The sequence below is a fragment of the Polypterus senegalus genome, chromosome 14 (genome assembly GCF_016835505.1).
Source record: "Polypterus senegalus isolate Bchr_013 chromosome 14, ASM1683550v1, whole genome shotgun sequence".
NCBI lineage: Eukaryota > Metazoa > Chordata > Cladistia > Polypteriformes > Polypteridae > Polypterus > Polypterus senegalus.
In genome coordinates, this window is record NC_053167.1 from 138,262,518 (window position 1) to 138,289,071 (window position 26,554).

Consider the following 26,554-nt stretch of genomic DNA (forward strand, 5'->3'; position numbering starts at 1 on the left):
ACTTTTTTTTAAAAAGTATGATGGTGTTTAGAATGACTGACATTAATGGGCTGCTCTGTATTTAAATTAAATAAAATCACAACACAGTATTAAGGTCACCATAAATTTATTACAAAAAATATATCCTAATGAACATGGCGTGTCATTTTCTAATCTGAGCTGCCTTAGGGTACAAGGCAGGAGCAAACTCTGGACAGGATGCCCATTCATTACCGGGCAAACACACACTATGGCTAACCTGCAAACTCCACGCAGAAAGAACCCGGGTAGCAAAGAAGGAAAATACAATAATTAAGATATTAACATTTAAGTTTTCATAAAGATTTGGTTGTTTATTTGGACACTTATTTTTCAGAAAGAAAAACGACTAAGTGAAAGTTTTTATTTTCAAATTAGGCATAGCTAGTAAGTATTTTGCATAGTATTAAGACTATTTAACATTTTTATTTATGTATGTTCGTTGCACTGTACCCTTCGTATTAATTAGAAAAACAATTATTATGCTAACAACGGAAATCACGTTTCAAAAGTATTAATAAGTGATAAACGGTAAAATATTTTATTCAACTGAAAAGCCTTCAGTAAATCCACTTCTACATAATCCTGCTAGCGGCAGAGTTACCTGAATAACGTGTCGTGCATCTTTGAAAAGAATCCTGCAACCTCCCTTATCTGGCACTGATTGCAGCCAAATCGCCAGACTTCAGAGTTGCATCGCTTTAATGATTTACAAACGTCTTTCTGTTGATTAGCATGTGTGCTTTTTAACTGATTAAATGGGTTGATCATTTTGCCACTATACTGCTGATTCCTGATTCTTCTCACAAATATTGCTGCATTCTTTTCCATTGTTAAAATGTAGGAGCATGCAACTAACCTTCATTGGTGTACAGTCTGCGCATGTGCAAGGGGCGTGTATTTATGGCGCTGTTGCATCACTGCGTGTCTGCTCATTTCAGTATGTAAGCGTGGAAAGTGTGTTAATGTATTGTACGCCTTTTGCATGTACTGTGGAACCTCGGTTCACGAACGTCTCTGAACACGTACAAATCTCGTTGCAACCAAAAAGTTCACCAAACTTTTGCCTCTGTTCACGACCACACACTTGGTATACGAACAAGCCAGTTTCCCTTTCGGTTTGTACGCACCGATGATTTCCACACGTTTTGCATTGTTCGCGGTCAGACGTGCTTGCTTGCACGTGCGTGCGTGCTTTTGCTGAGAACTCTTTGTGCTCTATTTCGTTTCCCTTCCAGTTCGTATGCGCCGATTACTGTATTTAAGCATGTGTTCAGCTTCTCCCTGTGCATTGTTCTCAGTCAGACGTGCATGCTTTCCATGGGCAAGAGCATGGGTCTTGAAGTGGACATCGGGGAGCTGGTCCTGGATCACAAAGAGGAGCTGACGATGGAGGAACTCATTGAACTCCAACAGGAGCAGCTTAGGTTGTTCACCGAGGAGCAGTCCTCTGGCGAAGAAGAGGAAAGGGCCGTTATAAAAAGTGATGCGATAAAAGCCATCATGGAAAAATGGAATGAGTGCCAGGATTTTTTGGAGAAGAACCACCCTGACAAAACGGTTACAGAGTGATAAACATGATGAACGACAATGTTGTCTCGCATTTCCGAAAAATTTTAATGCGTAGGAAAAGGCAAGTCACATTAGGCCGCTATTTGGCAAAGTCTGATCTACCAGCTAAACATCTAAAAACACCAGAAACCCAAAAAATCACAACAGAGAAAACACCTGAAGGAGAACATTCCTTCCTCACGGAGCCGAACTCTCCCTCAAAACTGGAACCACCCAGTTCCTCCTCACTTCCTTCATGCCAGAACTCGACTCTTGCAATGTTAGTTTTCCATCCATTTTCTAACCCGCTGAATCCGAACACAGGGTCAAGGGGGTCTGCTGGAGCCAATCCCAGCCAACACAGGGCACAAGGCAGGAACCAATCCTGGGCAGGGTGCCAACCCACCCAAACACCAAGGCCAATTTAGAATCGCCAACCCACCTAACCTGCACGTCTTTGGACTGTGGGAGGAAACCGGAGCGCCCGGAGGAAACCCACACAGACGCGGGGAGAACATGCAAACTCCACGCAGGGAGGACCAAAGAAGTGAACCCGGGTCTCCTAACTGCGAGGCAGCAGCGCTACCACTGCGCCACCGTGCCACCCAATGTTAGTTTTTTCTGTTCAAATTTCTCTCAGTGTTATTCAATGTTTTTACATTTAGTTTACTATTACGCTGTGCATTCTATGGTATATTTCACTATATTTGTGCTTAAAAATCTTAAAAAAATATATATTTACATACATTTCATACGGTCTGGAATGGATTAATTGTATTTACATACAATCCTATTGGGGAAATTACTTCAGGTCACGACCTAATCAGGTTACGACCAGAGTTTTGGAACGAATTACAGTCGTGAGCCGAGGTTCCACTGTACCTTGCTACTGTATCTCATTGAAAAAAGTAGTAATCAATTATCCCTTTGCCCACTAACTTTTGATGATCACAGTTATCTTTCCAACTGTCCATCCATCCATTTTCCTAACCTTCTTATTCAAATCAGGGAAGCAGGGCAACTTGTGCTTATCCCAGCAGCCGTGGGTGACAAGGCACGAACAAGTCTTGGACTGGGTTCCAGTCCATTGCAGGGTAAAACACAGACATTCTCCCACTCAGTAGAACCAATTAAACCTCTCGAATTAACGGAAACGGCACGCCTTTGCACTGTGAGAGGAAACCAGAGCACCCATGAAGAAACTGAGAGAAAATGAAAACTTTGCTTGTGGGAACAAGAACAACTAGGGCTATAACTTCCATCTCTGTACTGTCACAGTTACAGAATATGTAAAGGATGTCACCACCCACATTAAAGAAAAACAGTCCCCTAAGGAAAAACATCTGCTCTGTCGTTGCATATACGGTTCCTCTGTATTACGAGACCAGTCCACCATGTCATTTATCTGAAACCCCAAGTTTTTGTAGCACCCCCTCATACACTTCCTAAATAGTGCTCTGGTCGTTCAGCCTCTTTGATGCAATCAACGTCAGTAAACTTTTCCTTGGTTTTATTGATGTCAATTCAAAAACAATTCTCTTTGCCTGAAGAAACATAAACTGGTATTACATGTATAGTCCAAGGTGTCCACGGGGAAGAGATAAGTGTAGCAACCGCAAGAAAAACGCACGCGGTTCCTACACTTCACAACCCAAAGGGAAGTGGATGATAAAAGAAGGTTAAAGCAGCATTACCATATTCGGTCCTCGGCCCCTCTTGTCCCCTATGCACGTCCTTATATAACTGGAAAAAAAAATCTCACGCAAAGGAAAGTGGGAATGAAAATATATTAACATTTACTATTTACATTTACGTGCCCGTTGCCTGAGTGCTCATAGTGAATCCCTTTCCCAGACACCCTCCCCAGCGCCCAAATCCGAATCCCCGGTTCGACGTAGACAATAAACAAAAGAAAATAATAATAATGATAATAATAAAAAATAATGTTCTCCGAAACGTCAAAAAAGAAAAATGTACTTAATCCACCTATAAGGAAAATAAATCCTGCAGTTCAGTTCCTTCGGTGGAAACGGCTTCTCCTCGGACTATCACGAAGGAAATGCAAATTCCGAATCTGACTCACCAGACGGGAGTACCCGGAGAACACCATCCTGGCCTCTTCTCGGGGATTCGTCACCGGATTATTTCTTCGGGGTGGCCACCCACAAATATGAGACGTCCCTGGGTGAAGAAAGATCCAGAATGATCCTTTAAGCGTGGATAGTCACTCCTTGCCTTCAGCCTTTTCCTTCCTTCTTGATTCCTTTTTTTCCTCCTCCTTGATCCGCCATTCCCCTTAAATAGGAAAATTTTCCCCGAAACATCCTTGCCCCTCTCGGTTGTTATGGCAACCTCACGCCGGCAACAGGCAGCTGGAATACTTACCGGGCGGGGTCCTCCCAGACTGAAACGTCACCAAAGGCCTGAGGACTATTTACAAGCACCCTTCCAGCCAACCTAATAAAGTGACAAACAGTCCAGGAGGCCAACCCGATTGATTGTTATCGGACTGTGATTGGTCTTTTTAGTGGTCCTACAGTCCAGAATCACTTCTTTGGTCTTTTTGGTATTTAAGACCAGGTGGTTGGTGTTGCAGCATTCTGCCAGATTCTGAACCTCTTCCCTATATGCAGTTTCACTGTTGTCTGTTACAAGCCCAATGACAGTCGTATCATTAGCAAATTTAACAATAATGTTTGATTGGTGGATGGATTGACAGTCATGGGTTATGAGTGCATAGAGAAGGGGACTTACTACACATCCTTGTGGCACACATTTGCTCAGGGTAAGGGTGGAGGATGTGTGTTTGCCCATCCTGACAGAATGGGGACAGTTGGTGAGGAAATCCAGTAACCAGATGCATATGAACGGAGCAAATCCTAGTGCATAGAGTTCTTGGATCAGCTGGGATGGAGGCTTTGATGTGGGTGATTACCAGTCGTTTAAAGCACATTGCAATGACAGGGGTGAGAGCAACTGATCAATAGTCATTAAAATAGGTTATCATGAGTTTTTTGGGAACAGGTACAATAGTTTCTTTTTTCCCTTTAACTGTATTCCAAAAGGAGCAATACAATGTTCAGTATTGCAAAACAACACTTGCTACTTTATTCCTATTCATGCAATAATCCCATGCCGAACTGCAAGAGTGTGGAGCAGTACAGTGATATATACTTCTACGGTACATGGTTCAAATGTTGCTCCAAACACAGTCAGTACAGAGGTGACACAAGTCCTTCATGTCTTATTAATTTTTTGGTCCTAGTTTTCAGGTGGGCCCAGCATGTCAATCTGAGCGTGGCTTACAACTGAGTATCTTCTGGTGAAGATTCGATTCTCACGTTATGCTTGAAGCTCCAGGACACAGCCTCTGTCTTTAGTTTCTCCATAACCGTCAAGTTGCACTAAAGGGGGTCAAGATCTGAAGTTTAGATTATAGTTGATCTCCAGGGTAACTGGATTGTGTAACTGTCTTCAATTCTATCTTTACATTTTCTTATCTTAAGTTAAAACAGATGGACCAATCTATCTATCTATCTATCTATGTAATGGAAAAGCTGAACATGGAAGCAGGGATTGAAATGAATTTAGTCATCTAAAATTTGGAGATGTCTTTCATTTTAAAAATGCAATTGTCATTTTCAGTAATCAAAGCTAAATTATGGTTATCTGTAGCTGACTGGATCCGTCTAAAGATAGAATTTTCTATAGGCTATTTTATTATCAGAAGTGTAATACAGTTTTAAGCCCAGGAATTTTGAAAGGAAGTTATTTTTCTTTACAAGTGTCTGAAATAAGCCTGACAAAAATTAGGTAAACTACTCTTGTCGGTGTGTTAATTTGATCTTGTAGAGACCTCGGATTTTAAGTGGATTTCTGGATAAATTACATAAACACTTCTCGACATCAACATTAGATCTCTTTATTTTCAATCCAGCGCGCTTCCAGTTTGAAAGAACATGCAGTCACCGAGTATTCGAAAGGAAATCATTGTTTGTCTTGTAAAGAGTGACAGCTCGTCCTTAACGCGGTGCCTTTTTCTCCTTCTGACCGTTTAGCGGTACCTTCTTTTTAAATGATAGCACCAGATCTGGTAGCAACATGTTTCCCTCGACATCTCGTGGTCTCAGGGTTGATCTTTCCGATTTTTTCCTCCTAAATTAGGGGGATTTTGTGAAAACAGAAAGCACACTCGTCAGGTCTCTTGTTACGTGCAGCGCGCTGCTTGAGTCTGCACGGTTCTCACCAGTCTAATATGAGCGGCTGAGACGCGTCTCACTGGAGACTTTTACAGAGAAATCCTAGTGTGTTTGTTTGAAATGGCAGAAACCGCGCCAGCAGCACCCGCTCCGGCTAAAGCGCCAAAGAAGAAAGCGAGCTCGAAGCCTAAAAAGACCGGCCCTGGCGTCTCTGATTTGATTGTCAAGGCTGTGTCGGCTTCAAAAGAGCGTCACGGTCTCTCGTTGGCTGGACTCAAGAAGGCTCTTGTCGCCGGTGGCTACGATGTGGAGAAAAATAACGCTCGCGTGAAACTGTCCGTTAAAAGCCTTGTGAGTAAAGGCTCTCTCGTGCAGACAAGCGGCACCGGGGCTTCCGGATCCTTTAAAATCAATAAGAAACAGTCGGAACCCAAGGTGAAGTCCACCAAGAAAAAGGCGACACCGAAAAAGAAGCCAGCGGCGAAAAAGCCCGCTGCCGCCAAGAAAGTGAAGAAACCGGCAGCGAAGAAACCCGCGGCAGCCAAGAAAACTGCTAAGAAGCCTGCAGCAGCAAAGAAAGCCACCAAGAGCCCTAAGAAAGCGAAGCCGGCTGCAAACCCCAAAAAGGCTGTTAAGAGCCCGAAGAAGGTCAAAGCAGCAAAGCCTAAGGTGGCCAAAGCGAAGACTGTAAAGAAGGCAGCACCCAAAAAGAAGTGATCCGTTTGCATGGCCCGATAGTTTTACACAAACGGCTCTTTTAAGAGCCCCCCACACTTTCGAGAAGAGCAGTCCTATTTTTAATGCGTTTTAAGGCCTGATGGCATTTTTGCCGTACCTGTGAAATGGCTGTGGCTTTCTTTAAGGTTTGGTTATTCATTTGCACTAGCGTCGAGACGGCAGGTGGTTCCAGTGTTTCAAATAGTTGCATAGTTTACGTAAAATGCCGGGAATGCGCATTAAGGCAAGGAGGGTGGATGGAGTGGTTCCCCTCTACACTAAAAGCAGGGCGTATCTCTTACTTGGGAGTATTTATACACGCATCTTCTAATCTTGTGCAATGTGACAATGGCAAGTTTACCGTAGGGCACATTAAGAGGACTTTGTCTCTTAGTAAAGAACTTGTGGTGGCTCTTAAAAGAGCCTTTGTTGTTTATGGACTTCTGTAAGTAGATGTTCATACTTAAGCGCGTTCTCCACGAATGCGGCGAGCCAGCTGGATGTCCTTCGGCATTATGGTCACCCTCTTGGCGTGGATGGCACACAAGTTGGTGTCTTCGAACAGACCGACCAAGTACGCCTCACTGGCCTCCTGTAGAGCCATGACGGCGGAGCTCTGGAAACGGAGATCAGTCTTGAAATCCTGAGCGATTTCTCTTACCAATCTCTGGAAGGGCAGCTTGCGGATGAGCAACTCAGTGGACTTCTGGTAGCGACGAATCTCTCTCAGAGCTACAGTGCCGGGCCTGTAACGGTGAGGCTTCTTCACGCCACCGGTTGCAGGAGCGCTCTTACGAGCTGCTTTAGTGGCGAGCTGTTTTCGGGGAGCTTTACCTCCAGTAGATTTACGGGCTGTCTGCTTCGTTCTTGCCATTTCGACAACTTCAACACAATTACACACTCTATAGGAACAGAAAACGAATAGAGAAACACTTGCACAAAGCGCTTTATATTTAGACCCTCTCGTCTTCTGATTGGGTGAAACGTATGGGGGCCGGGTTCTCTTTTAGGCTCTGCCCAGAAGTCTCCTTTCGATGGTCCTTTTTAAAAGCTCGGCGCGCAATTTGAACGGTGCTTTTATATCCGTCTCTTCATCTTTTAACGGCTTCTGCTGTCAGCTCTCCTTAGAAAGCCAGCGTAGTAAACGCCTTTTACTCGCCTTTATCACTGTGATGTTTCCTTGCCAGTCAGCCTTAGTTGGAATGTCTTCCCATACATTTTGTTACGGATATAACGCATTCAAAGAGCGCAGTCGAGAGAGAAAGTGAACACAATTGAGTACAGTTGTTAGATTAGTAATAATTTCTGAATATGAATTTAGGAAAGATCTTTGGAAAGGAATGTGGAAAAGATTCAGAAATACGCAAAGTACACAGTGTTCTCCTATAATGCTGGAGCATGGAAAAGGCGCTATATGAATAAAATGTATGATTAAGCAAAGGACTATCTGAAGCTTAAATCAATGTTGTATTAAAAAAAAAAAAAAGAATGTGTTTGAAACTTTTTCTTCTTAATCCTTTCACATTACGAGTACTAGAAACTATTTTCAACATCACTTTCAATAAGGGGAAGAACATCCATCCATTTTTCAAACCCTCTTAATAAGGGCAGGGTTTAGCCATAGGCTGGAGCCTATCCCAGCAGTCATCAGGCACAAGTCAGGAAAAACACCTGGGGCCTCAGGTACAGAACCTGGTCACACTCGGGAGCGTGCATATAATGGGCTTTATAAAACATGAACTTGGGATTGAAATTGCCTACAGAAGTTACAGAAAGTTTCAACCATCTTTATGTCCTACATGAACTTTTTTGATTTTGGCATTTTAGTGACTCCAGGCTGTAGGACGATGAAGTTAATCGAAAATCTAATTTCACTGCATTTCAATGACACATCAGTCACATTCTGATGTCTGTCCATCCATCCATCCTAGGGTTGCCAGATTAGAAAATTAGAAATACGGGACACTCTTAAAATCTCTCTCTGTCTATTACTATATATAAATTTATACACGCCCCCTACACACACAGATTAATATATTATGTAAAAGTAGAGACATAAGTTAAAAACATAAAGCAAGGATTTTAATGGGTTATGAGGAAAACAAAAGTAAAATCTTTTGGAAATTATTTAATACAAGCTAAAAAAAAATCTGTAAAAGTGAAATAATTTCAAAATATGTATTTAATATAGACAACAGAGAAATATTATTATTATTTAATACAGGCAGTTAGAAAAAAGTGAGCCATGGCGAGTAGTAACAACACGCTTTGTTGACCGTCACTGTATGTTGCTATGCTGATCCAGAACTGCACAGCAGCGCGTTTGGAGAACACAACGGTCAGAGTGTCGCCGTCCTCCGCCAACCATAACAACTGAACAAGGTGCCAACAGGCAGCAAACACTCGTTTGCCTGTTACATTTGGGTTATTTTCATCAAGAGAATCTGAGAAAAGAAAGTATAATTACTTATAAAGTTACAACTAAGTAATGTAAGAAGGTTGTAAAAAGATATTTTTATTAAGAAATTTGAAAACGAACTAAATACGAGACATTTGGGTGTCCCTGAAAGGTCAGTACAGGACAGGGGACAAAAAGATCAAATATGGGACATGTCCCGTATATAAGGGACATCTGGCAACTCTAATCCATCCGTCACATTTTCTAAACCTGGTTGTTTAAACCTGAAAGGGACCAGCGATTGTGTGATTTCTTCATGATGTACTTTGTAATATCAGCTCAGTTTCAACAAACAACTCCAAGTGGGCAGCTGTAAGATTTGTAAATTGGTGTATAAAACAGTCATCCTCATGAAAAATGAAACAAATCCCTTTAATGATATTCAATTGACAGATAACATCGTGTTTTGAAGTGTGCTTGTCTGCATATTTAATTGTAGCAAAATAAGGACTTTCTTATTTTTAAGAACTTAGGAAATGTACTGTGTTATATAGGTTGGAGACGGTGGCACAGGAGACAGAGCTGGAGGTGGCAGAGTTAAAGATGCTAAGATTTGCATTGGGTGTGATGAGGAGGGACAGGATTAGAAATGAGGACATTAGAGGGTCAGCTAAGTTTGGATTGTTTGGAGGCGAGATTGCATTGGTTTAGACATGTGTTAAGGAGAGATGCTGGGTATGTTGGGAGAAGGAGGTTAAGGATAGATCTGCCAGGCAAGACTAAAAGAGGAAGGCCTAAGAGAAGGGTTATGGATGGGGTGAGAGAGGACATGTAGATGATGGGTGTGACAGAGCAAGATGAGGAGGACAAAAAGATATGGAAGAAGATGATCCTCTGTGGCGACCCCTAATGGGAGTAGCCGAAAGAAGAAGAAGAAAATGTACACACAGCATAGCATTTGGGTGCAACTCAGTCAACTCATTTCAGAGTTGGCGAGTTTTGTTATTTATTTCCTTCATCAAAGAGACAGATATCACGTTTGTTTTTTAAATATTTATTAAGAAGGATATGTGGGACGTGAAGGAGGTTTGCTCAATCTGCCAAACACGCCGCAGCCATGTGCACTGCCGTTTAGAATCGCTCATTGCAATACTGACGATCTGTTTGCTGACAGGAGCTTCTTTCATGCGTGTAAAAGAGGAGAATACCTTACACCAGTGTTACTCAGCCCTGTTGGTGTCGCTACCCATCAAGTTCTGCCTTGGTGAATTGTGCACCATCGTCAGAGCAGGGGGGGTTTATCGAGCATGAATATTGAACCTACAATACAACCTAATTCCATTATAAACAACAGCAACTTGTGACCTGTCGGCGGTAGAGAAACATAGCTGTACTGTAGACAACATAATCAAGTTGAAATATCCTATTTCATGCTAAATCTGAAACAGTGAACTAACCTGTATTTGAAATTGTTTAGAGTATTCCTGCATCTGTTTAAAGGACTGACAACGTGCAAGTGAGAATTGTTTTGAGAAAACAGATTATAGCGTTTGTGGATTTATCCATCCATCCATCCTCTAAGCCCACTTATCCAGGGCAGCGAGTTTCAGGAGACTAACCTAGAAAGAAAATGGACATAAGCAGGAACATCCCCTGGACAGGGTGCCATTCCATCACAGGACAAACACACACATTCATTTGGGCTAATTTAGCAATGTCACTTCACCTAAACCGCATGTCTTTGGTTTGTGGTAACAAGCCCGCACCAACATGGTGATCACCCGGTACACTCTGCCACCCCAGGGATAGAGCAGCTGATTGTTTCCTGTTGTGGAGGACACAGTGGTTAGTGTTTGCTGACTTACAGCTACAGGCTTATGGGTGTGCTCGAAACCAAGACAGGAGGGAATTACTTGAATGGAGTTGCATCTTTTTCTCTGAGTGCACTACATATTTTTATTTTATTTCTCCATTCAAAAGTCATGTGTGTTAGGTTCATCAAAAACTCCAAACTGGAAGAACTTATAACCCGTCCAGGGATCACATCTTCTGACCAGTGCTGCCAGGCTACTGTCTGGCACTCAATGACCCCAAACTGGATTAAAGGTTTGTAAAGTGAATGGAAAGATTAGCAATGAGAAATATTTTTATTATGGGCATCATGTACAATCATCTGAAGTGTCTTTCATTTTCCAGCCCTTAAACTGGAGCAGCACATAGGCCACATCTTTTGTAAATTTTAGTAAATGACTAAGCAGTTAAAGGCCCACCTCAATATGTCAGAGTGCTGATTTTCTGAACTCTGAAGAGTTTTATATTCTGAATTTTTTGTACTGTGGAACTTAGATGTGTTGCGTCCACCTGATTGATCCACGTTTCATTAATGTCACAGGAAGTGCCGTACCAACTGCCTTCTATTTCACCCGGAAGGGGAAAGGAAACGTTTGCATGAGAATTCTATTTTGATGATCTTCTGCTGCCCTCTTCTGGACATTCAAAAGAAGACTTATTTTCATTGGATGTGTTAACATGAACTCACAAAACAAGGATGAGGTGAATAATCAAGTTAAAGTAGAAACCTGGTTTCTTAAAAACCTCTTGATATGCATGACTTACAGAGTTCTCCTTTGGCAAAATGCTCTGATGTCATCAAAATATCTCTCTATTATAAAAGAAAATCTTGAGACGAGACCATTGCCAAGTGATTTTATCAAGTCCCGCCCTCCTCTCAACCACTTACAGTTAACAGACCATGCCCTGTCACGGTCCTCTTACCTCTCATTGGTGTGAATGCTTTTGTCAGACTCAGTTCCTGCGCTCTCAGCTCTTATAAATTTTATGTTTTCCTCACTTTAAGTTCCCAATAAAAGATGGCTTATTATGTTCAAATCTTATTGAAGAATTTCATCCCAAAGGGTTAGCAACAGTAAAAATGAGTACACGTGCAATCCTAGCACTGATGAGCATCAACACCTCTTTTTGTGAGGTCCTCAGAAATCTCCTTTGTTTGTGCCATGATACACTTCCACAAACATGTGTTGTGAAGAGCAGACTTTGATAGATCCTGTTCTTGAAATCACACAGGGTGCCCACTCACACCTGATTGGCATCCTATTGACTCGAATTTCACCTTCAAACTAACTGATCATCTGTGAGGTTCACATACTTTTGCCATTTACAAATATGTAATATTCGATCATTTTACTTAATAAATAAATGACCAAGTATAATATTTTTGTTTCATTTGTTTAGCTGGTTTCTCTTTATCTACTTTTAGGACTTGAGTGAAAATCTGATGATGTTTTAGGTTGTATTTATGCAGAAATATAGAAAATTCTAAAGGGTTCACAAACTTTCAAGCACAACTGTACATTAAACACATGAACACAAACAAACCTCCACAGCAAAGTGCATGGAAAACAACACCAGATGTAATGAAAGATGACAATAGTAAGTCCAGAGATCTGTACGTTGAAAGGGAATGAAAAGACAGTCCCACCGGTAGTCCCTGAAAATGGTGAAGACGGGTGGACGGTTCAGGAGCACTCCTTTGGAAGGCCATGACCCCACAATCAGTCCTCAGCACACAGGTAGACAGAAGACAATCCAGACCCCAACAACGAAACAATCCAGGACACAACGACTAAATATGATTGATCAACAGAAGACAGGTAAACGGAACACAGAATACAACAATAAAAAAAAAAACACCCTTCCACTTCTTTGGACACCAGCCCTCCTTTTAAGCCACTCTGACCACCTTTGACCCCAACAGCACCTGCAGGGACTGCCGACAGATGCGGTTTTAACTAATAGTAGCACTGCTACAATGTAAAATATAAGACATCAGACAGATGAACATCTCTTCTGTTCCCGAAGAAGCCAGCACTGTACCGCCGTTCTTTTTTTCCCACTTCTATGTGTGGTTGATGTACTTGACTAACTTTGTCCATTCCGCTCAGCCTTGCTTCTTCTCCTCGGTCAAGCCCTTTTCCTTCATATCTTCTTTTATTTCATCCATCCACCTCCGCTTTGTCCTCCCTCGCTTTCTCTTCTCCTGTACTTCCATTCCCATCACTCTTTTGCCCACATATTCATCGTCTTTCCTCACCACATGCCCATACCACTTCAGCCTCCTTCCTTGTACTTTCTCTGATGTCTGTCCCACTTTTGTTGTACCTCTGATTGTCTCATTTCTTATTTGTTCCTTTACTGTAACGTCACACATCCACCTTAACTTTCTCATTTCTGACACATCTAACTTCTTCTCCTGCTGCGCCACCTTTTATTGCCCACATCTCAGCTCCATACATCATTGCTGGTCTTGCCACTGTCGTAAAAACCTTACCTTTAACCTTCACCTTAATTCTTCAGTTACTCAACCCTCCTGACATGTTCTTCCAGTTGTTCCATCCATACTGCACTCTGTGGATCTTGGGCTAGATCCTTTAATCCACTCTTTTTATCAGCTAACTTATGAATCCACATTATCATTAAACATCAGATACTCTATTTTCTTCTGCCTTCTTTCTTTCCAAACCCTTCTTCATTCTTCCACCTTCCTCTTTTCTGGTGCTACGCTGCCTGGTCTTTTCTAAATAAATTGCTGATCTCCGGTCAGTTCACAGATGTTGTAATGAGGCTGTTCCTGGTCCCACTACTGGTTATCTAATCAGGCCCACTGGATAAAATACGGACACCCATAAGCTATGATGCCCTCATGTGGCCTTAAAGGTCCCTGCAGTTCTTTCCAGGCTATTTATGCTCCCAACCAACACCCCCCAAACCGCCTCTCTTTCTCTCTGTTAATGCAGTGCATCTCAAATTCGGTGACCAGAAAGAAGCGCACAGGAAATATCCGCACAGAAAATAGAGCAGAGTCATATAAGCGCACGGGAAATAACCGCACACGGAAAAATGCACACATGGGAAAAAACGCACGTGGATAAATCCGCACATGGAAAAATGCACATACGGCAAAGATGTACAGTAATCCCTTCTCGATCGCGGGGGTTGAAAATCTGCGAAGTAGAAACCACATGTTTGTATGGTTATCTTTATATATTTTAAGCCCTTAGAAACTCTCCCGCACTGTTAACATTATTAGAGCCCTCTAGACATGAAATAACACCCTTTAGTCAAAAGTTTAAACTGTGCTCCATGACAAGACAGAGATGACAGTTCTTTCACACAATTAAAAGAATGCAAACATATCTTCTCTTCAAAGGAGCGCCGTCAGGAGCAGAGAATGTCAGAGAGAGAGAGAGAGATAAAAGCAAACAATCAAAACATCAATATGTGCTTTTAAGTATGCCGAAGCACCGCGATAAAGCGGCATTTTGTAGAGGAGCGTCCGTATCCTCTGTGCAAACAGCACCTCTGCTCACAGCCCCTCCGTCAGGCGCAGAGAATGTCAGAGAGGGTGAGAGAGACCGAGAAAAGCAAACAATCAAGAACTGCGCGGGAAGAATATCTTCTATTATTGAGGAGTTTTAGTTAATATGTAATACGTGCTCTGATTGGGTAGCTTCTAAGCCATCCGCCAATAGCATCCCTTGTATGAAATCAACTGGGCAAACAAACTGAGGAAGCAAGTACCATAAATTAAAAGACCCATTGTCTGCAGAAATCCGCGAACCAGCGAAAAATCTGTGATATATATTTAGATATGCTTACATTTAAAATCCGCGATAGAGTGAAGCCGCGAAAGTCGAAGCGCGATATAGCGAGTAATTACTGTATATGAAAAGAAGAAAAAGTGATTATATTATACATCGCAATAAACAAAATTGTATAATTGTTCACTAAACGTATTTGTAAGCTTGTATGTTTTAATTTGTGCTAATTGGGGTAGAGGGCTGTTGGATGGTCCATAAAATAAAAGAGTCATTAATCCTTTTATTACTGTCATTGCTGTGCCTAAATTACCATTTTTAGGAAATTATTATTCTTTACAATAGTTTTCAGAATTTATATTATACCTTCTTATTCCACGGGTAGGCAAATCAGGGTTGTATAGTTTTGATTACGGCAAGAAGTAAAGGTCGTCCTATAAACAGGCCGCGCAGTTAGAGTTTTCTTTCATTTTCCCTATTTTTCGAGCAAGGCAAGTCGACATTTTTTTTTTTTTTTTTTTTGAATAAGCGAGATGGGGTTTTCGACCAATCAGAAAGGCAAGCAAATTCTCGGTTACAAGGGATTTGAATATCTGCGTTTTCGCACAACAAATGGAATAGATACTTAGAGGTGCCGTGAGAATCGATCAACAAAGTGCCATTCCTTAATGAAAACGAAGAACGGAGACATTGTACAGGAGCAAACCAGTCATTGTTTTATTATAATAAAAAATGTCTAGCAGTATAGGTGGAGTATATTTTATATTTGTAATAGTTATATGTCGCCGCCATGTGCTTTTTTCCGCATGCGCACTTTACCGTTTTCTTCCACGTGCGGTTTTACCCGTGTGCGCTTATTTCCTGTGCACTTCTTTCCGGGATTCCTCAAATTCAGTCCTGGCACCCCCTTGTGGCTGCAGGTTTTATTTTCTGTCAGTTTCATGATCGGTGAGTCGTTTTATCTTAAGTGGTTCTTATTATTTAATCAGTTGGTGTTTTTTCATCGTATTCTCTTGTGTATTCAATAAATAAATATCAAAGAAGTGTCAGATTTACGTTTATAAGAATTTATGTTTTTGCCATCACATTAAATGCCTGACTATTCTCTGTTTTCCCAGTAGTTATTCTCTTTGCTGTAGACGTTTCTCCCTTAATTGTATCCTAATATCAGTCAGTATGATGTAGTTGTTGAGCTTTGGATTTCAGACGCCAAGGTTGTGGGTTCAAATCTGGCCACTGATACTGTGTGACCACAAGGAAGTCAGGTCACCTGCCTGTTCTCCAATTGGAAAAATAAGAGCTAATTCCGATTAGGTTCCTCACTCTCTGCTCCCTGTGTCTGAGTCAATTTTGTACCCATCTAACAACACCTTGCACTCCCGCTTCTTTCAATATGATGCCAAACCTCTCCTGTGGCACCTCATCCTATACTGCATATAGAGGCACTTGCAAGGTGCCACTTAGGTTCACCAACAAATGACATCTAGAGATGCCGTCTGTGAGTGGCATCAAATCTCAATCCAGACTCATTTTCATGTGCAGTTCTTGGTTTGTTGACATTGTGATCTGTAGTGAGAGTAAGGAACAGGTTGAGGAGACCCTGGAGAGGTGGAGATATGAGATGAGAGAAATGAAGTTCAGTAGGATCACCAGGACAGAATACATGTGTGTGAATGAGAGGGAGGTCAGTGGAATGGTGAGGATGAAGGGAGCAGAGTTGGTGAAGGTGGATGAGTTTAGATACTTGGGATCAACAGTACAGAATAACAGGGAGTCTGGAAGAAAAGTGAAAAAGAGAGTGCAGGCAGAGTGGAGTGGGTGGAGAAGAGCATCAGGAGTGATTTGTGATAGACGGGTATCAGCTAGAGTGAATGGGAAGGTCTACAGGACGGTAGTGAGACCAGCTGTGTTATATGGGCTGGAGATGGTGGCACAGGAGACAGAGCTGGAGGTGGCAGAGTTAAAGATACTGAGATTTCCATTGGGTGTGACAAGGATGGACAGGATTAGAAACGAGTACATTAGAGGGTCAGCTCAGGTTGGACGGTTGGGAGAGAAAGTCAGAGAGGCGAGATTGTGTTGGTTTGGACATGTGCAGAGGAGAGATGAAGGGTATATTGGGAGAAGGGTGCTAAGGATAGAGCTGCCAGGGAAGAGGAAGGCCTAAGAGAAGGTTTATGGATGTGGTGAGAGAGGACATGCAGGTGATGAGTGTGACAGAGCAAGATGACGAAGACAGGAAGATATGGAAGAAGATGATCCACTGTGGCGACCCCTAGCGGGAGCAGCTGAGAAAAGGAGAAGAAGAATCAGGCACTGGCTAAAGTGATTATTGCTGGAGAACATTCATAATTTTAATCACGTTTGAGTTGCTCAAATGACATAATTTTAGTGGCATATCAATTTGCATGCAATTAGTTTGGCCTGGAGTTATTATTTTGAACAGACGTTTTATAAAAGGTGAAAGTCTCCATAATTTTTACTGGTACAAGAATGCATATTACGTGAAAAGTTACAGACGTGTGCAATTCAGGTAGGTCTACCATTAACAAGGTCCTCCGGTAAAAAAAAAAATACTTTCCTGCACCACCTGATGTAAATCAGAGAAAATAAAGCTACCTGAGCAGAGCTTTAGTTGATCATGTAAAATAAAAACATTCAACCTGGTCAGTCAGAAAGGCCATTTTGTAGTCCAAGTGACATACATTTACTCCACTGAGTTTGCTCTTTAATTTCACAAAAAATACACAGTTGATCTTTAATGATGACAGACCAAGTAATATATCAACTGCCACCTCACACTCCTCTGAATACTCAGAGAAGAAATTCAAGTGAACGCAGTTGAAGGCTGAAAGTGAAACGTCAAAACTTGAAATAATGCGACAGCACGTGAACGCAAGAAGAACGACGGTCAGAAGGTGAGGGCTTGTCTGAATAAACAGTCCTGTAAGAGGCACACTGGGAACTTTTAATTGCTTTCATGTACAAGATAATGCAGTAGTTTTTGGCACATGTAAAAAAAATACTTTTAAAAATAAAAGTTTGTAAAAATAAATAAATGAATGAAGAGCAGCGCACAGTATAAACAATCTAAATCATATCGATTATTGGGTGGCCACCCCTTTTCCTTTAAATCTGCATTAGATCTCTTACACTTGTGGCCAGATATTTGGAGAATGACCCAAGTGTTGGTTTTCACCAAGTTTGCTGCTTCAGTGTTTTTAGATGTTTTTGTCAGATGTTTCTCTGGTATACTGAAGTATAATTACAATAATTTCTTAAGTTTCAATGGCTTTTATTGACAATGACATTAAGTTTATGCACAGAGTCCATATTTGCAGTGTTGGCCCTTCTTTCTTTTTCAAGACCTCTGCAATTCACCCTGGCAGGCTGGCAATCAACTTCTGGGTCAAATCCCGACTGTTGGCAGCCCACTCTTGCAGAATCAATGCTTGGAGTTTGTCAGAATTGGTGTGTTTTTGTTTTGCCACAAATTCTCAATGGGATTACGGTGTGGGGAGTTTCCTGGCCATGGACCCAACATTTCAATGTTTTGTTCCCGGAGGCACTTAGTTCTCACTTTTGGCTTACGGCCCGGTGCTCCATCATGCTGGAAAAGGCATGCTGGTCACCAAACTGCTCTCGAAAGATGTTTTGGTCCCATTCTTTATTCCTGTCTGTGTTCTTAGGCACCACCCGTGCTCAGGAATGGCAGCAGGCAGGTGTGAGGATGGCCTGGTGGGCGTCAAGAAGGGCAGCAAAGAAGCCAAGAAAAACATCAGGGACAGACTGATATTCTGGGATTGGACTGCTGAGGACAGTTGGGGTCAAGTCATTTTCCCTGGTGACTCCCTATTTCCAATTGTTTGGGGCATCCAGAAAAAAGAAAAGGTGAGCAGCGCTACCATAAATCCTGTGTCACGCCAACAGTAAAGCATCCAGAGACCATTCATGCCAGCCAGGGCAGTGGGCTCACTCACAGTTTGGCCTAAGAAATAAAAAATGGGACAAAAACATCCTCTGAGAGCAACTTCTCCCAACCATCCAAGAACAGTTTGGTGGCCAGCAATGATGGAGCACCAGGCCATAAGGCAAAAGTGAGAACTAAGTGGCTCGGGGAACAAAACATCAACATTTGGGGTCCATGGTCAGGAAACTCCCCATACCTTAATCCCATTGAGAACTTGTGATCAATCCTCAAGAGGCAGGTGGACCACAAAAACCCACCAGTTCTGACAAACTCCAAGCATTGATTCTGCAAGAATGGGCTGCCATCACTCAGGATTTGGCCCAGAAGTTGATTGACAGCCTGCCAGGGTGAATTGCAGAGGTCTTGAAAAAGAAAGAAGGGCCAACACTACAAAATTGACTCTTTGCATAAACTTCATGTCATTGTCAATAAAAGCGTTTGAAACTTATGAAATGCTTGTAATTCGACTTCAGTACACCATAGAACGTGTGACAAAAAGATCTAAAAAAACACTGAAGCAGCAAACTTTGTGAAAATTAACACTTGGGTCATTCTCAAAACTTTTGGCCCGTGACTGTAGGTTCACTGGCTGTCATGCACTTTTGTAAGAAGATCAACAAGTCATTTGCTCCAAGTATCCTGGAGAACTCGCTCCAGTTCTGGTGCACACTTTAAGGGTCATCTCATTTGCTTCGTCCTCTGTGGATTATCCCAGACAATTTTGATGTTAAGATTGGGGCTCTATGAAGAACACACCATCTGCTTCAGAACTCTTTGTTCATTTTCTGGTGACGAGATTTCTTTAGAACCTCAACCATCTGTTAGGGGCCCCTGAACATGGGATTGATCAGGCTCCTCCTTGATGGTTATTATTCAACGAGGCAGAATCTGTCTGGAGGTCTCAGCACTGAGAACTTCATTAATTACGACTACAGTAGATCACTAAATCCATTTGCAGAAATGCAGCCCTAATCCTGCAGTGAACTTCCTTTTTTTCACTGCTGGCAGCAGACACTTCTCTACATCATAGTCCCCAACTTCTCAACAAGAAAGCTCTCAAATTTGAGAACTCAGAGAACTTGCTGAAATTGATCAGCATCCCATTCCCATGAGTTTTCATACTTATGTACATGGCGTTGTTTGCATTTCACAGGATTCGCTTTTTTTGGCAGCAACTCTCCCCGTGAAGCCCACTTCAGCCAGAGGACTACATACAGAATGGTGAACTTGGGTTCTAGTGGTCATAGGGACTTCAGAGACGATAGCAGTGCTGGACTTATCTGTTTGATGGAACTCTCCTCTGCTATTCTCTAGTTTCCACGGTAGATGTCTATTACTGGTTCTCCTCCTTGCCCGTTTTCTTGTTCGCCATCAACAGCTTGGACAGCACATAATGAAACACCCATCTGGTTGGGACAGACTGTACTCGTATTGGATAGCCACCTTGTGTCTTCTTGTTCTGCTCACTCTGGAACTGACGATCTTAAGATTAGGTTTAACTGTCCCATCTGCCAAACCCTTAAAACTTTACATGCCTTGTCCGCAGTTCATTAGTTTGGCTCAATCAGCACATTACACCATTGTTCATTAGAATCCATTTCTTTAATCCTCCACTGGTTTAGAGATGTACAAAGTCACCCAGTTTTAATCTGAAAAGTGGACAGTGATGAACCAAAACATTGAGCACTCCCTTATGAAGCCAATGATGTTGACTACAGTCATTTGAAAAAGTATGGGAACCCCTCTTAATTCTTTGGATTTTTGTTTCTCAGAGGCTGAGATTTCAAAGTAGCAACTTCCTTTTAATATATGACATGCCTTATGGAAAACATAGTATTTCATCAGTTTATTGGATTAACAGAAAATATGCATCATAAATTAGACAGGTGCATAAATGTGGGCATCCCAACAGAGATATGATATCAATACTTAGTTGAGCCTCTAGACGCCTCCTATAGCCTCTGATGAGTGTCTGGATTCTGGATGGAGGTATTTCTGACCATTCTTCCATACAATATCTCTCCAGTTTAGTTAAATGTTATGGCTGTTGAGCATGGACAGCCTGCTTCAAATTATCCCATAGATTTTTGATGATCTTCAAGTCAAGAGACTGTGATGGCCATTCCAGAACATTGTACTTTCGAACAATGCTTTGGGTCATTGTCTTATTGGAACATTCAACCCCTGCATAACTTCAACTTTGTGACTGATGCGTAAACATTATCCTGAAGAATTTGTTTATATTGGGTTGAATTCATCTGACCCTCAACTTTAACAAGGGCCCCAGTCCCTGAACTAGCCACACAGCATCATGGAACCTCTTCCACCTTTGACAGTACGTAGCAGGTGTTTCTCTTGGAATGCGGTGTTCTTCTTCCACCATGCAAAGTGCTTTTTGTTAGCACCAAATAACCTTTGTCTCCTCAGTCCAAAGCACTTTGTTCCAAAATGAATCTGGCTTGTCTGAATGTGCATTTGCATACAAGAAGTGGACTCCATTTGTAGCGCGAGTGCAGAGAGTGCTTCTTTCTCTTCACCCTTCCATACAGATGTTCTTTGTGCAAATTGTGCTGAATTGTAGAACGATGTGCAGATACACCATCTGCAGTAAGATGTTCTTGCAGGTCTTTGGAGGTGATCTGCGAGTTGTCTGTAACCATTCTCACAATCCTGCGCATATGCTGCTCCTGTACTTGTCTTGGCCTGCCAGACCTGCTGAGTTGGTTTAACAGCAACTGTGCCTGTGGCCTTCCATTTCCTGATTCCATTCCTTACAGTTGAAGCTGATAGTTTAAACCTCTGAGATGGCTTTTTGTAGTCTTCCCCTAAACCAGGAGACTCAACAATCTTTGTTTTCAGATCTTTTGAGAGTTGCTTTGAGGATCACATGCTGTCTGTCACTCTTCAGAGGAGAGTCAAAGGGAAGGACAACTTGCAATTGACCACCTTAAATACCTTTTACCAGTCATGATTGGACACCCCTGTCTATGAAGTTCAAGGTTTAACGAGCTCATCCAACCAAGTAATCAGTATTGAGCAGTGACAGGCATTCAAATCAGCAAAATTACAAAATTAATTACTGGGTTGGAGTGTTTCCAACACATCAAGGGTTGCGGAGTGCTCAAGGACAGCTGGGGTGAGTACCGACAAACAGCGGCCTAAGGAGGGAAAATTCACAAACTACTCACAGGATGTAAGCCAGCCAGAAACTCATTGGTGCAAGAGGTCAACAAAGACGATCCAGCTGACATGAACCAATAGAAGATATACTGTAGCATAAATTGAATATACAGTGGATATAAAAAAAAAAGTCAAAATGGCAGGTTTTGTGTGATAAAAACACTTGACGCCATATGAAATCCTGTCAGAACTCATTCCACTATCTATACAAAGGTGGTGAAAACAAAGCAGAAACTGTTTAAGGGGGGAAAAGAGAAAAACAAAATCCTACAAAAACTTGGCAGACCACTCTAAACAAATACTTAGTTGAAGCCCCTTTTCATTTGATCAGTTTTCAGTCTTTCTTGGCAAGAGACTATCAGTTTGGCACATTTGGACTTGGTCATTTTTGTCCACTCAAGATCACTCAATTCTGAGGGCATCTCCTGTGCACAGCTCTCTTCAGGTCACCCCACAAGTCTGGGCCATTCCAGAATATGAATCCTCCTTTGATGAAGATGTTGATTTTGATGTATGCTTTGGGTCATTGTCATGCTGAAAGATAAGTTTCTCTTTAGTTTCCTAGCAGATACTTGAAGGTTTTGTGCCAACATAGACCAATACTTGGTAGCTCTTCACGATTCCATTCAGCTTGACTAAAGCCCCAGTTCCAACTGAAGAAAAGCCGCCCTAAAACACAATGCTGTCTCCACCATACGTGACTGTGGCTATGGTGCTCTTTTGATGATGTGCGGTGTTGTTTTTGCACTATACATACCTTTTGAAATTATGACCAAATAGTTCAATCTTGGTCTCATCAGACCTAATCCATTTTTGGAGACTGGGTGCAAGTTTTTCTAAAGTTTAGCCGGGCTTGGATGTTTTTCTTAGTGAGATAAGGATCATCTTGCTCTCCTACCCCACAATCCAGACATACAAAGAATACGACGGATTGTTGCCACATGCAAGGAATAAACAGCACTTGTTAGAAAATCCTGCATCTCCTTTAATGTTGCTGTAGGCCTCCCTGACCAGTTTCCTCCTTGTATTTTCAAGAATCTTGGAAGGATGCCCTGATCTCGGTAGAGTCGCTGTTGAACCATACTTTCTCCTCTTGTTTTTGACCGTCTTCACCATGCTCCGTGGGATGTTTAATGCTTTGGATAATGTTTTGTTCACTTGCCCTGAATTGTCCTGGGTAAGATAATAATCTGCACCCAGCCCTGCATGCAGGCTCTCCAACCTTCAGGGAAAAACCTGGGGGTTGTTGGCAGAACTGGCACTCCAGCCACCATCAAAAAACTTCGCACTGTTCCACTCCATCTGAACTAGTGTGGTGCTGAGATGTCACCAGTGGCATTGGCTGCACTCGGGTCGTAACCTGGCATCCTGAGTTGGTTTGCGCAGCATCAGCGCCTGCTCCTAACCTCTCTGAATTATACCTTTCAATGAAGAGATTCTGTTCATGTTTTAAAACGTTCACTGGGGACCAAGACTTTTGAAGTATGCTGAAACCAAGAGGATATCAGAATAATCCAACAGGAAGAGTGAAACTTTATCTGAGCTCAGTGTCAGCCAGTTTGATTGATGTCAGGTGAGTAATATTATTTGAGATGAGACTCACTGTGGTTAGTTGATTCTGAAGGCAGACATATCCTTGATTATTAAAGGGAATGCACAATAGGACAGTTTGTATTCACCTTTGAATAGATTGGATTTTTGGAATTAAGGTGAACTAAGTTCTGACAGGATTTAGCTGGGTTTTGATGTTTATTACACAAAATCTGCGATTCTGACAGGGGTGTGTAGACGTTGTCTATCCATCATAATGATAGTTAAGGGAGTCATCTGTGACAAACCGTGGAGCATCGAACCCTACAGGGTTGCACAGTCGCAGGCCAGTCAAGGTGCCCATGCTAAATCCAGTTCAAATGTTCAACAGGCATGCAAGCATCAGAGAACTGGACCTCGGATTAATGGAAGGTGTTCTGGTCCAATGAATTCAATTTTCAATTCCATCATGTGGATGGCTGGGTATGTATGCATTGTTAACCTGGGGAAGAAGAGACACCAGAATGCACGTTGGGGAAAACAGCGAGATAAAAAACTGGAAACCCTGGACCTGGGAAATCAAGTGGATGATAATTTGACATGTACTACACCTACCCTAAACATCCCTTCAAGGTAGGTTGGAGCTATTTTGGTGGCACACATGGCAGTAACAGCATATTAGGCAAGTGATAACACTTTGGGTCATCAGTATATTTCAAATGTTCAATGTAATTTTAAACTACATAAACATTCATCTTTCAATAAATACAATTTTTAAAAAAAGGTACTTGACATTTGGTGTGGATCAGTGTCGTAGTGAGATGTCAAATGAGCGAGAGGAACAGGATAAATTATGAATTTACTATCTGAACTTTAATATCACATAAAAAATATAAACACACTACTGGCAAACGGATGCAAAATATTTATTCCAAAGATTTGACTTCTGATGCAGTAGTTATTTCCTAATACAGAAATTTTTGCAACTCTCCTTTTTAATCTGTAAATAATGTTATCAAAATAAGCTTTGAAAACTCACAAAATTTTATTTGTTTTTTTTATTTTACAGTTCACCCTGAATATCAAGGCTTCAGGAACACGGGTGCAAGGATGAGAAAAAAAAAAGAAAAAAAAAAAAAACCTTTTCCCTCCCTCTGCAATTTACAGCTGTGCCAAATGAGCCTAGTGAATGTTCCAGAAGGAGCACTGATTAAAATCCTCTCTGGTGACACACACATACTAAAACACTGTAACACCATTAGTCCTCATCCTGACACGTGAGGCAGCTCTCTACTTATCAACGGTTCCAAAAACAATTTTCCAAGCACAGCTTTGGTGTTTGGGGCCATTAATTCGATTAGCTTCTGTGAGGTGAAAGAGCGTCTTTTTAAATTAGCCCCCAATCAAGCTTAAAGGAAAACAGGCTCCCCACCCCCCAAAAAAGGGAAAAAAGCTGTACACAAGACAAAAAAAAAAACTCACTAGATGATTTTTCCCTTGTGCATGAAAAAATTAACAGTGTATTATGTAAAGTAAAAAAAAAAAAATAAAAAAAAAAAAAGCTCAACTTTTGACACCCCCAGCCCCCAAGTTTGCTCTTCTGCTAAAGTCACAAGTATTGTCATCTGAGGTCTTGCTGCTAAGTATCGTCATCTGAGGTCTCACTGCTACTGCTCGTTTCTGATTCAGAGCCCTCATCCATTTCAGTTTTCAAAGTGCTTCTCCAGGGTCCAAGATGCAGAGAACGGGGCTTCAAAAGGGAGCTGCTCTGTCCCGAGCTATTCTTCTTTAACTGAGAAATAAATAAATAAATCCAAGTGACTCAGTAACCCCTTTTATTTTTTAAGTATCAGAACAATTATAACGAGAACAGGCTATTCAACCCAACATGCTCATCCATCCCATTCACATAGATTTCCCAAAATAGCATCAAGTCAAGATCTGAAGCTCTGAAGTCCTCCTCCTTATTCACACTGCTTAATAATTTATTCCATGTGTCTGTTGTTCTTTACGAAGAAAAAAAAATTAACATCTGTGCAAAATCTGCCCTTAAAAAATCTCCAACCATTTGCCAGTGTCATTTTTGGAGAATTTTCTTTAAAGTAACAAGGATCTAATTCCTTTTATAATTTAAAACATTTCAATCGTATTATCTGTTAATCTCTGTTTAATTACCCTGAAAAGGTTAATCTCTTTCAGTCTCTCATCATAGCTCATGCCTCTCAGTCCCCTAAACAGCTTGTCCACTGGCCTGTTTTTTTTGGCAAAACTGAATCCAACATTGCACACAGTACTCTAGGTGAGGTCTGTCTTAAGCATAAAATCCCTTGACTTGTACTCCACATACCCAAATATATATATATATATATATATATATATATATATATATATATATATATATATATATATATATATATATATATATATATATATATATATAAATATATATATATATATATATATATATATATATATATATATATATATATATATATATATATATATATATAAATATATATATATATATATATAAATATATATATATATATATATATATATATATATATATATATATATATATATATATATATATATATATATATATATATATATATATATATATATATAGCCAATTGTCTTACTAACCTTCTTGATCAATTTGGTATGCAGTCTTATTGTAGGATTTCTTGTAATTTTGCTTAAGACTAACATTTCTAATATGGTGCATTCCCAGTCTTGATAAGAATCCAAAAGCTTTGTTTACATTGTATAGTCAACTGCAAATGTATTTTGCTTGCATTATGACTAGAAAAGCCTTACAGACTGAGTGACCCAATCAGTGTCAAATCAAATTTTCAAGTGTATATCCCACTTTGTAACTCTCTACTGGTAGGTGCCATTTCTAATCTCTTATCTCAGTTGCTGCTGGTTCAAAACTCTTGTGCAAAAGCCCACATAGAGTTGCAGCAGTAAGTACTAACAGCTGTTCTCTTCTATCTTACCTGCTCCTTGCATCTCAAGTCAAGTCAGCAGTAATAACACAAAGAATTAAAAAAAATTCTATAAGCAACACACAAAGCTTTAGAAGAACACAGAATAAAAAAAAATCATCTTGTGTTACTCCATGTAATTTATAGTGATAGTGGAGAAAAAACTGTGATTATCTTTTTTTATTCATGAAAACATGAGATTAAAGTCTCTGATAGAACAGGCATCCGTGGAGACCAACACTGGACAGTATCAAACAATATCAAAAATGTTTTTAGGAAAAAAAAATCCTAGATTTCTTGTCTTGCTTAATCCACACATCGTTACAAACAAACCATTTTAGGAGTATGCTCAGACATGTCACTGAGCCGTTGCATAGAAGACCTTC

General features: G+C 41.0%; 3 protein-coding genes across 6 annotated transcripts in view; 1 reads left to right on the plus strand and 2 right to left on the minus strand.

The window, feature by feature from the left end:
- Window positions 1-5,844: 5,844 nt before the first annotated feature.
- Window positions 5,845-6,536, plus strand: LOC120514836 (histone H1-like). Its single transcript, XM_039735431.1, has one exon. It carries the CDS (start codon window positions 5,889-5,891, stop codon window positions 6,483-6,485), a length of 597 nt encoding a protein of 198 aa, XP_039591365.1. The 5' UTR covers window positions 5,845-5,888; the 3' UTR covers window positions 6,486-6,536.
- A 354-nt stretch (window positions 6,537-6,890) lies between these two features.
- Window positions 6,891-7,391, minus strand: LOC120514876 (histone H3). The gene has a single exon (XM_039735503.1). The coding sequence runs from the start codon at window positions 7,357-7,359 to the stop codon at window positions 6,949-6,951; it is 411 nt and encodes a 136-aa protein (XP_039591437.1). The 5' UTR covers window positions 7,360-7,391; the 3' UTR covers window positions 6,891-6,948.
- Window positions 7,392-24,083: 16,692 nt separating this feature from the next.
- The window catches only part of gpbp1l1 (GC-rich promoter binding protein 1-like 1), a 97,838-nt gene continuing 95,367 nt past the window's right edge, over window positions 24,084-26,554 (minus strand). For all 4 annotated transcript variants that reach the window (XM_039736119.1, XM_039736117.1, XM_039736120.1 and 1 more), the window contains one exon: window positions 24,084-24,970. In XM_039736119.1, the coding sequence (XP_039592053.1) occupies window positions 24,818-24,970 (153 nt within the window). In that variant the 3' untranslated portion in view covers window positions 24,084-24,817. The remainder of the gene's footprint in view (window positions 24,971-26,554) is intronic.

Excerpts from the sequence above, each read along its gene's own strand:
- LOC120514836 (XM_039735431.1), top strand. The coding sequence starts at position 5,889 with ATGGCAGAAACCGCGCCAGCAGCACCCGCTCCGGCTAAAGCGCCAAAG.
- LOC120514876 (XM_039735503.1), bottom strand. The coding sequence starts at position 7,359 with ATGGCAAGAACGAAGCAGACAGCCCGTAAATCTACTGGAGGTAAAGCT.